This window comes from Homalodisca vitripennis, chromosome 2 (genome assembly GCF_021130785.1).
Source record: "Homalodisca vitripennis isolate AUS2020 chromosome 2, UT_GWSS_2.1, whole genome shotgun sequence".
Taxonomy (NCBI): Eukaryota; Metazoa; Arthropoda; class Insecta; order Hemiptera; family Cicadellidae; genus Homalodisca; species Homalodisca vitripennis.
In genome coordinates, this window is record NC_060208.1 from 47,792,692 (window position 1) to 47,809,167 (window position 16,476).

Genomic DNA, 16,476 nt, shown 5'->3' on the forward strand with positions numbered 1-16,476 from the left:
ACTGAACGCCCTTCGCAAGTGGCGGGGTTTCTAATTGCAGCACATATTTTAATTAATTACAGTGAGAAAAGTAAAAGAGATACAGACCCCGTGCGATTACAGCTCGATGCATACTGAAAGCCAGAATGTTTTGACACCAAGATGGCGGCTGTAGCGCCGCCCACTGCCGCACCATTCAAAGACGTCTGTTACTTTCTGGATAGCCCTCATATATATTCTTGTACTATTAGTCTCGAGTAGTTACATACTACTTCCATAGATCAAGGGTTGAAGCCAAACTAGATGCACTCTCAGGCCAACATTATCTCTGGCAGGAAAGATGAGAGAGAAACACATAGAAAGTTTGGTTGATACTATTAGTCTCGAGTAGTGTACAAAGCGTTGGCTCCAGAGAATAAGGGTTGAAGCCAAGCTAGATGCAATCTCAGGCCAACATTATCTCTAGCAGGAAAGGGGAAAGAGAAACACATGGAAAGTGTGGTTGATACTATTAGTCTCGAGTAGTGTGTAAAGCGTTGGCTCCAGAGAATAAAGGTTGAAGCCAAGCTAGATGCACTCTCAGGTCAACTGGCAGGTAAGATGAGTGTACTGTACATTCTTCAGAGGAAAGAAACACATGGAAAATGTTGATAACTATAATATTTAGATGGTGGATTACAGGAGTTTTAAGAGTATTTTGTAAGTATATCTGGTTTATAGTTCAAAATTATTGTTACAATTTTTTTTGTTACTAAAATCATGAACTACTGAGTATACTTGTTCTCTGCCAAAATCAGTCTCTTGATGTCAGGGAGATGTGACGTTTTATCTTGCAGTATCTCTTCAACCTTTTGCAACTTGCCACTCTCTTGTACAAGTTTGTAGACTAGAAAATAAACAAAACACAGGCTTTTTGAAATTTGAGAATTTCAAGGAATCTATTGTACACTTAAATAATAAGATGAAAACAATTCAAATCAATTTATTGTAGAATTAAACAACAAGTAAAATTGCACATGCATTACGTACGTATAATACACGTGCAATTTTGCTCACATCTATTCATCCACAGGCCATTCCAGTCAACATAGATACTACTAAAAAAATGTTGTGGTACCAATTTTGTAAGAGAAATATCTAACCTTATTTTTCTATTGCTGATAAATATGAATCTTGTGGCTTGCACAAGCCAACCTTGAACCCTTGTGTGCATATGTGAATTTCTTCCCAGCTGTGGATATCGACAGTTTGTGGCTGGCAGCGTATAGTATCTCATTAGTATTTTTATTGCAAGGAAAATGGCAGAACAATTGGAACAGCACAACTGCATCAAATTTTGCTAGAAATTGTGGAAATCATTTGGAAGATTCATATGGCTTTCGGTGATCATTCTATAAGCATCACACAGATTAAGAATTGATACAAGCAGTTTCAATATAACCATACATTGGTGGAGAGCTCTAATTGGCCATCAACATGTCGAAATGACTAGATCATTACTGCAATGAATGCTGTGGTGATGAGGGGCCTTTGTGTGACTATCCAAAAAATTTCAGAAGAAGTGAGAATCAGCACTTTTTTTGCAATTCCATTTTTATTGAAGATTTTGCAATAAGGAGAGTGACGGCTAAATTTGTGCTGAAGTCAATGACGGCAGAGTAAAAGCAACTTCTTATTTAAGTCTTACAGGACATACTGTACTCCACAAACAATGAGCCCCTAATTCATGAACACCATAATAAATTGATGTTGATGAGTCTTGGGTGTTTGATTACAACCCACAAACTAAATTACAATTATTAAAATTCCATTATTAAATAAAAAAATTAATTGAAAAAATGACAAGTGCACATGACCTTACTGAAACACTATCAGCCAGTGACTCACACAATCCACAGGTGAGGAGAAATTCATACATGCCCTCAAGGGTTTAACGTCGCCTTATGTAAGCCCACTTTATTTATTATTTAGGTATTTGTTTGAACAAAACGATAAGGTTGGATACCTTTCTAACAAATCTCTATTAAATTGCATATCACTTTTCCTGATAAATAAGGTGTTATTAATTAACATCCATATTTAAAAACCAACTAATTTTAAAGTTCAACCTGTATAAAACTGAATTCAGTTTGTTCATTTTTGTAACTAATTCTTTAATATCGATGTAGAATTTTAATCAAGATCTAAATGGAATATGAAATCCAAAAATGGAAATTTATAATACTATCTTAGTATTACTGGTATTTAAAAATTACCTTTCATAAACAATTCAAAGCCCAGAACTTTTTCTAGATAAATTCTTTGTCGTTCATTTTCTTCAAAATCCATTTCATCACACTCCATAGCACCACAGTAGTTATCTGCAATCAAGTTTAAGGGATATTCATCAGTTGTTAAGATTTATATAGATAAAATTTGTAATGATAATCTGTACCTATCTTATAAGAAATTAACAATACAAAAAAGCAACTGTTATTATCAGCAACTGAATCAAAATAAGAGCAAAGGTTAGCATAGGAGAGGAAGGATGGATCAGTGGCATGAGTGTTGGTATTCATAATTCTGACTTGGACATCTCCCATATCTGGCATTGATGGAGCAATTACCTCAGCTGACACAGAGACAGACTTTGTTACAAGTATTCTGATGTTACTTTAATGCATCAAAATTAGTGCTGGAACTCTGTTCACTTCCTGAGTGGTAGTAGTCATCATCTCTTTGCAAACAATATTGGACTTCCAGAGTTCCTTATCATTATTCAACAACCGAACTGGTCCTCTGCCACAGGCCAGCCAGAATCGTATAAAGCCATAGCCATTGTATCACATAAGGCATTAAGACACTGTCAGTTTATTGGTAACCTTTAATTGCGTGACCAGCTACCAATGATACATGAACATTTTCATGACATTGTACATTTAGATGCCTCCTTGTACTGATGTACATTTTATCTTTGTAATCTGAATATTTATGAATTAAACATAATCCAGACCTGAATTTCCAATAGAGGCAGTATTAACTCATAGAGTTAATACAATTTCTTTCTGTCCACAATATAGTGTAGTGTTAGAGATTAACGAACCTGTGAAATGCTTGTCAAATCTATTTGATGAACATTTGTGTAAATTACTGGGTCAAAAATAAATGTATCTGTAATCTATTTAAACTTACAATGTTGCCTTTTAAATACTACAAGATAAAGTACTATTTTTTTTTTTAATTGAAATTAAAACTACTTATTTTTTTTGCCTTAAGTGTTTTTGTTACTTGTTTCCTTGATCAAATTTGGCTTTTGTTAGTTCATCTTCATATATTAATTTCTTTATCATTTTCACATGGGTTTAATTTTTTATACTACATTATTTCATCACCTGTATAAGAACACATATCGGTTCTTGAAGTAATAATATTCTATTATTGTAACATATAATGATGCATGATTATCCCAACATGCTTCACTCATTATACTTTTTAAGTAACCAAAGTACTTGGGAAAATGATATATTGCTAGATCTTGGGAAAAAAGAAAAATGTAAACCAGCTGTAGGTCACTGAGCTTTTACAACCTAAAATGTATATACAATAAAATTACTAACTGTTAATATTAAGTTTTAATCACTTGCTCACAATTGTATGGGTTTAAAATTGTTTTAAGTTTGAGAAAAAGTATGAACTCTTATTAAAACTGTATACATTCAAATGATACAGTTATGAGTTGTTGTATTACAGTAATGCAATAAAATCTTTATGTCTGGTTAGGTATTAATAGCTAATTGAGTCTAGTGTCAAACTTGTATTTTATACACATTTACACATTGTTTTACACTTCATTTAGCTCATCTCACTTTAGCATTTTCTAAGGATAAGTGTTTTGCAGTTTATTTCATTTACAGTTTCTAAAGTATTTAAAAGTTGTATGAAGCTGATTTACTTTACTTCAGATGAGTTATTAAGAATGAACCATAATTATGGTTTCATGAAATAATTGTCATCATTTAACAAATTATCGGATTGAAAAGTGTAACTTATCACTTACCTGTCAAGATAGAATGTGTTTGTGTCACTAAAGGTTGATCACTTTCCTTCTTAATGTAATCTTTATCATCAACACAATTGTCAACACCCTTCTCCTCAGGAACATGTATTAAGACTTGGCAACTTGGATGTGAGTGGCAGTTAAAATGCTGTTCCATAGGTTTAACCAGGTCTGGCAAAATTTGTCCTTCAAATTCCTGTGTTATATCTTCAACATAATTTTCACCGTCTCTTTGCATATTTGTTGTTGAAGCTTTTACACAATTAACTGTTTTACTTGAAATTATGTTATCATGTTGACAGTTTTCTTCATTTTGAACCTTGTTTACCATTATTTCTTTGTTGAAATTTTCCAAATTGATAATTGTGTACGTTTTCTTGAGGATGTCAAATTCATCAGCTGTTGAAGTGTCTCTCACCTCTTTCCATAAAGGATCATAAACAGTGATTAAATCTTCAGTTGAAGTTTTTTCCATTTTGGAAGCTGTCATTTCCAGCTGTGCAGTATTTAAGCTTAGGTCTTCATTTGTTTCTGTCCATTTCATTCGTGACTTTTGTCCCTTTCCCTGGAGAATTGCTTCATGGGGATAGTGTTTGGTCCTTAGCATTTCCATCACTTGTTCACTGTCTTTTGTTGTGAATAGTTCAGGTTTCTCTTTGACAAGCTTCGTTTTAGGTGCTGCAATCCAGTTCAAACCAATTTTCGTCTTATAATACACTCTGGTCTTATAATTGTCTAATCTTTGTTTGTTGATAAAAGTGATATCAGAAATGTTTAAATGTTGGTAGACCTTTGTTGTGTTTGTTTTTTTGTTATTATGTAAAACATCAGTAATCAAAAGTTGTGGTGCAAACAATCGATTAAAAGAGTCTTCAATCACCTCGTAATCAGTCCTTGTTGGTCGCTCATTGATTACATCTTTTTTGCAACTCCACATTCTGTGAATGTCACGTAGAGGAGGTAGTTTGGGTCTTGCATACTTTTCTGAAGTGACTTTATTACCAGCACTGAACTGCACGTTTCTTGATTTTTGTCTTGTAAGAAAAGGAACTGCAACATTAGACATAAATTTGTCTAAACGCTTGCAAATTAGAGTTCGTCCGAGGATTTGATTTATCGAAGGCCTTTCTTTTGGATTGCGTTTGAACAGATGGATCAAAAGATTTCTGAACTCAAAACTGTACCTCAGTGGGAGTGGGGGATAAGAACCTTTTACAATTTTAAAAACTAAACTTTTGACATTTCCTGCAACAAATGGTCGCCGAAGAGTAGCAAGCTCGTAAAGGACACAGCCCAGTCCCCATACATCACTTTTACTATTGTACGGTTTGTTCTCACAAATTTCGGGAGACAGGTAGTAGGGCGTGCCCACACAGGTTTTGGCCAGCTCTACCGTGTTTTGTAAAACCTTAGCGATGCCAAAGTCACCGAGTTTCACTATGTTCCCTCTTGTCAGAAATATGTTTTGGCATTTTATATCTCTGTGGAGAATTTTCTGGTCGTGGACGTGCTTCAAAGCCAAGCATATTTGGACGAACCAGTCTAGAATTTCATCTTCAGTGAAATAACACGATTTCAATGCGTTCCTGCGTACTCTGGTGGATAAGTCACCACCCTCGCAGAAGTCCGTTACAATGTACAGGCTCCCATTCTGCACAAAGGATTCCTTGTAAGTAATTATGTTTGGGTGGTGCAGTCTTGCCAGGACCCTCACCTCTCTGAGAGCTTCCTCCTTCTCCTTATGGGCAAGTCTGGAGATGTTGATTTCTTTGATAACATACCTGGCTGCAGTGTTCCTGTAGCGTGCCAGATACGCCACGCCGTATGACCCCTCCCCAATACGCCTCTCCTTGTGGTAGTGCTCCATCCTTCAGTGTACTGGCTCTGACTGGTATTGATTGACCACCATTCTGATGTTGTGTGCTGTTACCTGGTTACACTCGCTTTGACAGAAAATAACACACATTAATATTTAATGAAAGGTCTTATCTGATGATGTATACTCATTTAGTCATGCATTGCTGCTAGTCCTGATTGCTTTTATTTAATTAATCAATGTGTCAAGGTCTCACTGAGACCTTGCATATAATTATCTCACTGAGATATATGCACGGTACATAACACAACTTGCCAATATTGAGATATATGTATACATACTGATATATATATATATATATAATCTTACATACTTAATTGCATGTAATTTTAATTTTTAGTAAAAAAAATTTTCAAAATTGTACTATGAACTACCTTGTAAAGTTATTGAAATTCAGAATCTAAATATGCTAGTTACAACCGTTTATCTCCAAGTTTCTTTTTGTTTCACTTGTTACACCTTAAAACAGCCTAATGTTTCATCAAAAACAAATAAATCAATCCAATAATATCCAATATAAACTCTTCCCCAGTTAAACTACATCAACAATTTCATATATCTTTTTAAGTTTCACATCATTTTTTAATGTTTTGCTAATATCAATTATTCAATTTTTTTGGGGATATTTTAATGAACCATATTCATCAAATAACAAAACTTGACTTTATAAAAAAATAATATACTTTTCATTATAAACAAAAACCACTTTCATTTAAAGTATAGTTATTTTTCAGATCTCATCCATATTGCAAAACAAGGGAACATTACAGTTCTATTGGATAAGTATATTCATCAAATCACAAGCATTTACTTTATAAACAAATAATATAGTCATAATTATAAACAAAAGTATATTTATTTAGATTTCTTTTTATACTCAAGATTTTAAAACACATAATCATTGTCTATAACAATCTTGTGTCCCTTTCAAATGATCCAAGATGTTCCACTAGATGTCATGAAATTTACTGTAACAGAAAGAAATATTTAATGCATTAAGGACGCATTACCATGCTTTTTTTTGTACCAATACATTAAAAAACTCATTATTAGTGGCAACAAATTACTGAACATTATTACCGACTATAAGCAAGCCAGATGTTTATTCCAGTTACTTGTTTATAGTATACATTACCTGTACACTGAATATATTCACTTTTACATAGGTCATATTGGCAGAACCTTTTCAAGCCCATTTTTAGAAGCACAAACATTTTCAACTTAACAAAACCATACAAACAGAAAAAAATGTTGTGCACACCTTAATAGTTACAACCATTGTTATAACAATAACAAGCATGACAGATAATATGGAAATATTACACCATATCCATTAAGGACAAAGCTTAAACATATTAAAGGACATTAAACTACATAAAGAACATCATATAAGTGAAAACAATATAAATAAATCATTCCGTGCATGAATAATCAAAGTATCAGTGTGATCGATTTAAGCATAAGATAGTTGATAATAAAGAAAATGCAGTAGGAATATTTTTAGATTTAACACGTGCTTTTGATAGTGTTAACCATACTAAACTCTTAGAAAAACTGTCTAATTTGGGAATACAAAAGAGAACAATAAATTGGTTTAAGTCCTATGTTAATGTTTTGTAGAAAATATTTGGAAAATAGTATGGTGAATTTTTATTGCCCTCAGTATATTGAAATTTTAAAAGTGGAATATGGAATGGAAAATCTGCTATGTCGACAGAACTGTAGGAGACAACCTGTTTTCAATTATATTTTTTACAAGTTGTGTAAAGCTGCTGGTGCTGCACAGGACGAACACACAGCTGGTGGAGTTTCTGACGGCCAACCGAAACCACAACTTTGTCAAGTCACACGGTAGAGAGGTACAGCGCTTTATACAGAAACAAGGCCTGGACAAGACCTTTGTGGAATGTGAGGTAGTGAATGTTTTGTATTACTTCACATTTACTAATACACATAGGGTTAGCGGCACATTATACATTTTGTACACTTACCTTGCTAAGTATTCAAATAAAGCCTTTCATTTAAGTTTGCCAAGGTATTCAGGACTCTCTAGAAAAAAGTGTGGAATATATTTTGAGCTTACATTTTGTAAAATAAAGGAAGATGTGTGAATAACATAACACTTTTGTGTAAGTCATTTTAAGTAAAGTGTTACATTATCAAATTTCCCATTAAAAAATTATGATTACTTATGTCTAAAACTGCACTGGTATTTGCCATATTGTTCTGAAACTCTTTTGTTATTAAATTTGACTATATGTAAAAAAAGTTTTCTTGTTACTTAGTTTTCAAAGTGGCAGAAGTAAATATTGAAGTTTTATGACCCCTATTTAAAAAGCAGTTTTAGACTAAATTAAAAGAGAGTATAAAGAACTCCTAGTTCTCTGTATATCAATTTAAGCTTACTTCACACATCAGAATTTATTAGTAGGACCTGCCTACCCTTGTACCTTCAACGAGATCAAAGAGTTTCAGACTAATATTAACATGTAATTCATCACCTGACTGTGCAGTTCCAAATAGGAGTTTTCTCCTAACCATAAACATGTCAAAACCTAAAGTAATGTGTCTTTCAGTATCCTCCTACTCATTACATAGTCAAAACCTTGAATCTTCAGTAGTGAGTCCTAAGGTATGGAAGTGTTTCCTAAATTGACTGATTCCATTAACAAAACTTTAGTCCAATGAAACCACACATATTCTTTATATTTTTGCTTTGCCCAAGGCACTGCATGACCAACATTTGCTTAGATTGTGCTTTCTGAGATACCCAACGTGATCCATGTTTGTTTGAGTTTAGTCTTTCTCTTCTTCTCCCCTAGCACAGTTTCAATTGTAATTTGTCCTAAATGAGAATATTTGAAATATTAAGTTTTTGTTAAGCATCATAATTAATTGGCGATAAGTAACAAAAAAAAAACATAACAGTGAGTCAAATATAAATCACTCTTTTACATTACTTTCCTAATTTAATCATGAGTGTGTTTGTATAATAGGGGATTCGAGATTATTATGCTAAAAAGTGGAGACCTACACAAAGAAGATTGAACAAAAGTTTACATTGTTGATTACACAAGATATTATTTTAAAGTATTTAACATAAAGAGATGTAAAATCAAAGAAACTTTTAACTTGTCAAAAGCATTGTTGGGAATGATCCCTTGTATCAAGCTCAAATGTTTCATTGGTTTGCATGTTTAAAGATGAAGTAGAAAGTTTGGAAAGTTGAAATATAATTAACATACAAGATTGAATTTCACAGACAATATCACCAAGCAGATTGTGGCGCTATCATTAACTCACTGTCAATGTAACCTCATCATAGGTGGGCATCGTCCTTGAAAATGTCAAAAAAAATATCAAAAAGCTTCCCATAGTAAGAAAGGTGTGGCCTATTGTCCCTATTCATCCTTTCCAAGACACCAGGCCTCAGACAGCAATTTTCAACATTTTAAGTGGAATGCTCACATTGGGAAACATTTAAACACCCTTTCTACATCCCTGATTTGTTCCCATATAACTATTTTTCAGTTATGTTCTAGGAAGAAGCAGTGAGAACTGAAATCAAATTAAATGAAAAATATGTTATTTACAGAGGTAGATTATTTGTAGACCCAAAAATTGATAAATATATGCACAATCGGTTGATGATCCAACTTCAAACATTCTTCAATGAAGGGATCTTCAAAGTTCTAAAATGAAGGAAAATCATATACAGCATGCAAGAGTCTACATTGTAAAAAGTTTAATGTTTTGTGTGTTCTTTTATGTGTAATAAATTTTTATAAAAAAGTCTGTTTTATATTGACTTTGTATTATTTTACCCAAAGGAATTTTTTTAATAAGAAGTCTACAAAATTGGTAGTTTTCAAAGAAAAAATATTTTAATATGCTAATATTATTATTAACTATCTCCATCATCGTCTTGTTATCACGTTTTAAACTGTTTTTTTTTATCAAAATTATAAATGTATTTTAATAACTTTTAGTTGACTATGGTTAGAAAAGTTCAGATTTTGCTTCTAATTGACTATAAATAATTAAAAAACCAACAGAAAATTTTTAAAGCAATATTTTTAAACCTGTAGAAAACCATGTATTGTCCTACAGTATTTTTAGATTATGCTCTCAGTAGCTTGAACCAACTTGAAGGTGTGTGTGGTTGTTGTTATGAAGGCACACATGTGGCGTGCAGGCGAGCGTCGTCTACCGTGGGGTGTGGTGATCGACGGAGGCAGTGATTGGGTAGCTCTTAGCCGCCCTTTCGTCACGTACCTGACACAACCTTCCAGTGACCAGCTCATCTCTGGTCTGCTCACCCTCTTCAAGTACACCTTGTTGCCAGCAGAGGTCAGTGTTACAAAACAAATTTTATTTATTATCTGAGTTTTCTAAATAACACCAATATTACAGTCAATCAAGTATAAGTGAACTGTCTTTAAACTCTGAAAATGTTATTCCTTGCATGTACGAGTATATGATTAAATGTGCATGTAAAGGACAAAATGACAGTTGAATGTGAAGTCTTAGTAATGTATGTCCAATATTGTTGTGATTGTATAGGGCACTTTACAATAGAGACTCTCACAAGTTTTCGTGCTTTCTAGTCTTTCTTTCACACTGCTCTTCGTAACTCTGAGTTCTGCGGTTCATACGTGGACAACAACTTACATGTGACCAACTGGAAGCGCAGGTTGGGCTGCAAGTGTCAGTACAAGCATGTAGTGGACTGGTGCGGCTGTAGTCCCAACAACTTCAAGACCGAGGACTGGATGAGACTGCAGGTTTGTATATGACTATATTAGATTATGTGTTGGTTACAATGTATGTTAGTGGGATCCAGTGTTAAGTTAGATTAAAGGAGATGGACACGATATTCACTTGTATCTTGATGGGATATTAAAAGGGGGGGATATCTGTATCTTTGGCTAACCACCCCTTGTTTGTCTTTCCTCTGGGGCCTAATAATAACGTTTTGGAAGGTTCTCACTTCACCAAGACACTTCTCTCGTCTTCACCTGGTCTTCCTAGTCCTGGTTATGACTGTTTTACACGACGTGGATCGTGAAATTGTGAATGAAGATCGACGTATGTTCGTGAGCTTCATCTGAGGGTTGCCTCCACTAGTGTAGTGTAGTTTATCTTGGTTAGTTATACTCCTGTGCTATGGAAACCGTCCTCCCCTTCCCCTCCAAAATCACGTAACAATGCATTGGACAATTTAAAATCGGCCAACCGATCATTCCAGACTTCTGCACAAAACAAGCAGTATGCATTAAGCGGTAAAGCGGCAAAGCAATAGTGAACGCAATACAAATATGTTTTTTGTATTTAAGTATTATTCAGTCGTCGAAGAAGTGGGGCTTCGGTTAAAGTTGTCTAATTTTTATTCTTGAGTGAAAATAGTATTTTGACAAGATGTATGTTACCACAGGCACAAAATTAACAGTATTCACCTTATAAACAGGCTTAATAGTTTGGTTAATTGAATAATATAATATGTTTGACGGTTTGATAAGAGGTGTAACCCGGTTTTTTGAGTATACCAGAATTCCAGTTGGATTTTTACCAGGCCTGATAAAATACCTTTTTGAGAGAAGAATAGCGGATAAAATATAACAAGAAATGTCAAGAATCGATCCAGCGCTCACCGCCCACCACTTACCATTTATATCGCGGCCGAGGCCTCAGTTGGTTTATGAACAATTTCGCCTCACACACGTTCCGATTGGTCATCAGATTACATAGGTTAAAACAAAGAAAGAGGTTAGTTAAAACATGATGTTATGTTTTGATATCACAGTCATATCCAAACCTCGACTGAACTGTGTTTACACTGTCGGAAAGTTTTGTGTCCGACTGTAAAAATTGTGTCGAACTCTATGCACGAGCTCTTGCGAGTGCAGCCGCAACAAGTGTCAGACAGTTGTTTGCAAGAACTGGATATCAGTGTTGTCTATTAAAATTTCAATTATAAACATTGCCAAGACATCACAGCCGTGTGTGAACAGACTTCGTATTGACTCCCATAACATCCAGCAATACAACTTTGCAAGTATTTGCGTGATCCTATGGAGCAAATGAACAAAATAGATGAATAGCTAAAGATAGAAATTAAAGTAACACGATTAGATTTTAAAAAGCACTTTTCTTATAAATTATATATAAATTTGTTGTTGAAAAGAATTTTTGAATAAAAGTAACTAACTACTTTATCTAAAGAACTAACTACAAAAGTAAAATTTTGTTCTCGGTTATTGACACGAAATTAAAAGAAGAGAGTAAAATATTGGAAGTACAAAATAAAATGGAAAACTTAGAATTAAAAATATACAGTTCCATAAAGAAATATAAAAACAGTAGTTCAGTAAAATTTCTTAGTCTTCATTAAATTTATAAACCCATGAAAATTAATTCCTATGAAAATTATGGACTAAAAATGGAATACAAACCAATAAAATTAGAACCTGAAGAATTTTTTATTAGAAACATAGCATTGAAAAATGAACTTTAGTTTATTTGGAATGTGTGTTTGTTCATGTATTTTTTATGTGCATATAAATATATCTTGATGTTAATGAAAAGAATTTCTTGCAGTTGTAAGGTATCTTATTATAACAAATATATTGAAATTATAATATTATCAAGCCACTGTTATTTGTTACTGTTTAATAGTCTGTTTAGTACTTAATTGATAAAAGACATATTTTGCTGGTAAATAAGTTGGTTGAAGAACAGGACATATAATTTTTGAAGCAGTTTGCATAATTCAATAGAAACTAACTAACTTTTTCCCCCATTTGATCCCATGCTACCTCACCATGGCAGATTCTGGTTAGACTTAATTCCCTCTTCATATATTAAGGGAATATTATTAGATTAGACACAAATGTACAAGCTTTTACAAGTATTTGTGTATTATTTCATTTATAATTATTATAATATTACTGAGATTAGTCCATAAATAGATTGTATAGATTGTTCCAAAACAAAAAACCAAGAATCAAAGACATCCTAATTTTGAACTATTATGTTTTTGACTGTTGACAGATATACTATTCAAATAGTAGATATGTGGTATCTGTTGTGGTATCTACTTGTTCAATCTTTTTGATTTTTGTTTTAAGTATACAATAGATGAAAACACCTGTACATTTGTGTTACAGGGAACAGAACCGAGGTCACTGTTCTTTGCGAGGAAGTTTGAACCGATCATAAATCAAGAAATAATCTTTCAGTTGGAAGAATGGCTTTATGGACCGTATCCCAGCAGTGAGTTACATTCTTCTTATTTTATTATGTGCAGTGTTTGAGAAACTTATATTTCTATTTAAAATATCATATGTGGTTATAAATTATGAATGTCAATTATCAATTGAGTTAAAAATATTTGGAATCCAAGTTATTGCTTTGTGTTGAATATTTTATATATCCAATTGATTTTACAAATTACCATCCAATACCCACATATGTAGCAAACAGAGGTAGATCTCATTAAAAATTATTAATTGTTATTTCTATTCACCTTTCATTTAATTTGTTATTATTCCAATTAATATAAGTAATTATTAACCATTTTAAAATTAAAACTTGAATTGAACATACTTGGTTGAGTTTTAGCACTTTGCACGCCACTAATAAATCAGTTAACTTTCCTATAACGTGAAGACAAGTTAAAAAAAACGTTGTTTCTTTATTTGCTCGGCTCGCAACCCGCCATATCACCATTTGGTTGATTGAGCTATAGTTTACTACGGTTTATTACTCCCACAGATGTGAGTAGTCTGCACAGCTATTGGCAGAGTGTGTATCACTACCAGGATGTGAGTCCGCAACATGATGACACGTTGGGAACGGTAGCCTCCTCACTTGCTCGGCTCGCAGCCCGCCATCTCACTAACTCTGCTGTCCACTGCGCTGTCTCAGCAGGCAAAGTGTTAGAAGTTACTTCATATCTGCACAACGACAATTACAAAGTTAGTGAAGTAATTAAACTAATCTTGAATCCATTTATGGATAACACCATGTCACGATTTTTAGATGGTTCTATTCTCCATGTGTAAATAAACACTTAAACCATTACCATTTTATTAACTATACAGTTTTAAAAATTGTTGTTGTTATTTTCTTTCATTTATGAATTGTTATTATTTTTTCCTGTGCCAGTTCCATTGTTAGCAATTTTAACAGGACTTGGAACCTTGTATTTTGTAAAATTGTAGTTATTTTAAATTAATTAATTATTAGACTATTAATTACTTTTAGCAACCATTTCCTTACATACCACTCAGGTCGTTCACACTTATTCTTTATATAATTTTATCTGATACAATAGGCATTCCATTTCAACAAAATATTGACTTGTTTCTAGTACCACTACTACTAAAAGATACTCAATGTTAATAATTTCATGTATGCCCAGGAACATATTTCCTATCTCAGAATAACTTAGAACTTTGACAGTTGACCCACTCAGATATTTTACAATGTAGCGATTTTGTCCCAGGGCACCCTGATAAAGTTCTCAACCCAGATTAAAGGGAGAGAGGAGGCTGTAACATTGGAGACTTGGTTTCGGCCCCAGAACAACTTCACAGTTATCCACAACATTGGACCTGCCCAGAGATTGAAGGTGAGTGGCCAGCATTATACATAGTTCTGTAAGACGACAATCATTTGGAGAATTTAACCTTATAAATACATCAAAATGGGTTTCTACAGTTACTAGTTATCAATAAAATGTGTTTTTGGTACAGGCACAGAAGTAAATGGCACAGCATTATTCTCTTTGTTTCATTCAAATAAAAATTTACTTATCCAGGTTCATTCAGTCTCACGGTGTGTTTACACTTGGATAGATTTTAACCTTCTGTGCGGCAATCAACAGTTATTCGTCTAGTAAACAAGTGCTCACTCATTCATTTTTGTAGTGAAAAATATGAATGTATAGACATGATTGAAACACATATCTATGATTGGATCCTAACTTTGACAGTCTTTTTCTACTTTTTTGGTTTTATGCCGTGATGTCATTACCTGCTGAAATACGACATTGTTCTGCAAGTCAGCCATTTTTGCTCATCATTTGTTTACTTGGCTAGCAATCATAGATTGTATTGTGTTTATTCAGTAATTTATGGTGGTAATATCGTAATTTAGTGATGTGGTTTTACTTATGACTAGTAGTTAAGTGCCTATAAATACATTTTAGTTGATAAAATGATAATTTTTCTGAAATTTCAGTTATGAATTTTTTTACTCTATGTCGAAACTGTACTTTTTATTTAGACTAGATTTTATTTATACTATTTTATTTATTTCCTAAATTTATTAGTATATAAGTTTAGGAAAATGTCAAAATTTAGTAACTCATACAAAACAATTGGCCTACCAATAACTGCCACAAGGAGGGTTAAAGTAAGAGTACCACACTAGGATATTAATACTGTCATACTACTATGTGGCTATGTTTAACCCGTTTCTGCCCAAATTATTTTTTTTGTCAGATTTTTTGGTGGCCTTTGGTTATTTGCTTTATTATCAGTTATTTACTATAGTTTTTAGTATGAAATATGTAAAATTTAATAATAACAATAAATTATAGCATGTCGACATATGTCGACAGTGGGCAATGAACGGGTTGCAGTTAGAGAATAGAGGCTAATGTAGACATTTGTCGACAGTGGGAATGAAAGGGGGTGGTTTTAAAATAAGTTAAAAAATGAAATAATGATGCTTTTATTGTTCCATTACAGTATTTATGAATAGATTACATATCAGAAAGGATTGTATAAGAGATTACTTCCTCAGGAAGTATGGAAAGCCTCCGCACAAAGCACATGGCATCCAACTTGACAAGTCTTGCACCGTTTCCTTGTTGCTTTGGAACACAGTGCGCAGCGAATTTGCTTTTGAACTGTTTCTAAATGATGATCTTTTCCACTGAATCGGATTTCAGGCAACACCCTACTGGATACTGTCTGGCTTGGCCGTCCTGCAGAGGATCGATGGCTTGTGCATGTTCGCATGTACGTACGGACAATGTAGCGGGTGAATCCAAGAAGATCTAATTGTTCTTCAGCTCCTTTTGGCGTCATTCTGTATAAAATCCAAGCATTATTCATACTCACATTCAGCATGTATGCAACCATTGGCCAATACCACTTTTTGTTGCGAATATGAATACGGTAGGTAGGATACATTTTCATCTAGCCTATCCACCCCACCCATATTCATATTTGTACCAATTGACACAGTTTGGCTGTGGCACAACGATGTGTTTTTTATTGCTAGAGGACCAACGCTTTGCTTTCCCCTCAGGATGAACGCCTGTTGCTGTCGACGCTATAGTAAAAACACTGTTGTCCATGTATCTTACAAGTGTTATGTTGGTGTCTGTGTCAGTTATTTGATGGAAAGTACCTCTTGGTTCTTTCTTGAGATCTTGAGGTTTACGAAGAGGGGCATCCTCAACTCTGTCTACCCTTATGGTCCCTGTACCATGATATCCCCTGTTTTAACGCTTCAAGCAGTTTTTAAAGATGTAAAGAAGTTGTCGAAAAACAAACTATATTTTCTGTCCTGT

At 33.6% G+C, this 16,476-nt stretch overlaps 1 protein-coding gene across 1 annotated transcript in view; it reads left to right on the forward strand.

The window, feature by feature from the left end:
• The window catches only part of LOC124353906 (xylosyltransferase oxt), a 58,263-nt gene that overhangs the window by 21,747 nt on the left and 20,040 nt on the right, over window positions 1–16,476 (forward strand). The window contains exons 8-13 of the mRNA XM_046803960.1: window positions 7,678–7,804; window positions 10,068–10,241; window positions 10,499–10,675; window positions 13,058–13,163; window positions 13,665–13,867; window positions 14,398–14,523. Of these exons, the coding sequence (XP_046659916.1) occupies window positions 7,678–7,804; window positions 10,068–10,241; window positions 10,499–10,675; window positions 13,058–13,163; window positions 13,665–13,867; window positions 14,398–14,523 (913 nt within the window). The remainder of the gene's footprint in view (window positions 1–7,677; window positions 7,805–10,067; window positions 10,242–10,498; window positions 10,676–13,057; window positions 13,164–13,664; window positions 13,868–14,397; window positions 14,524–16,476) is intronic.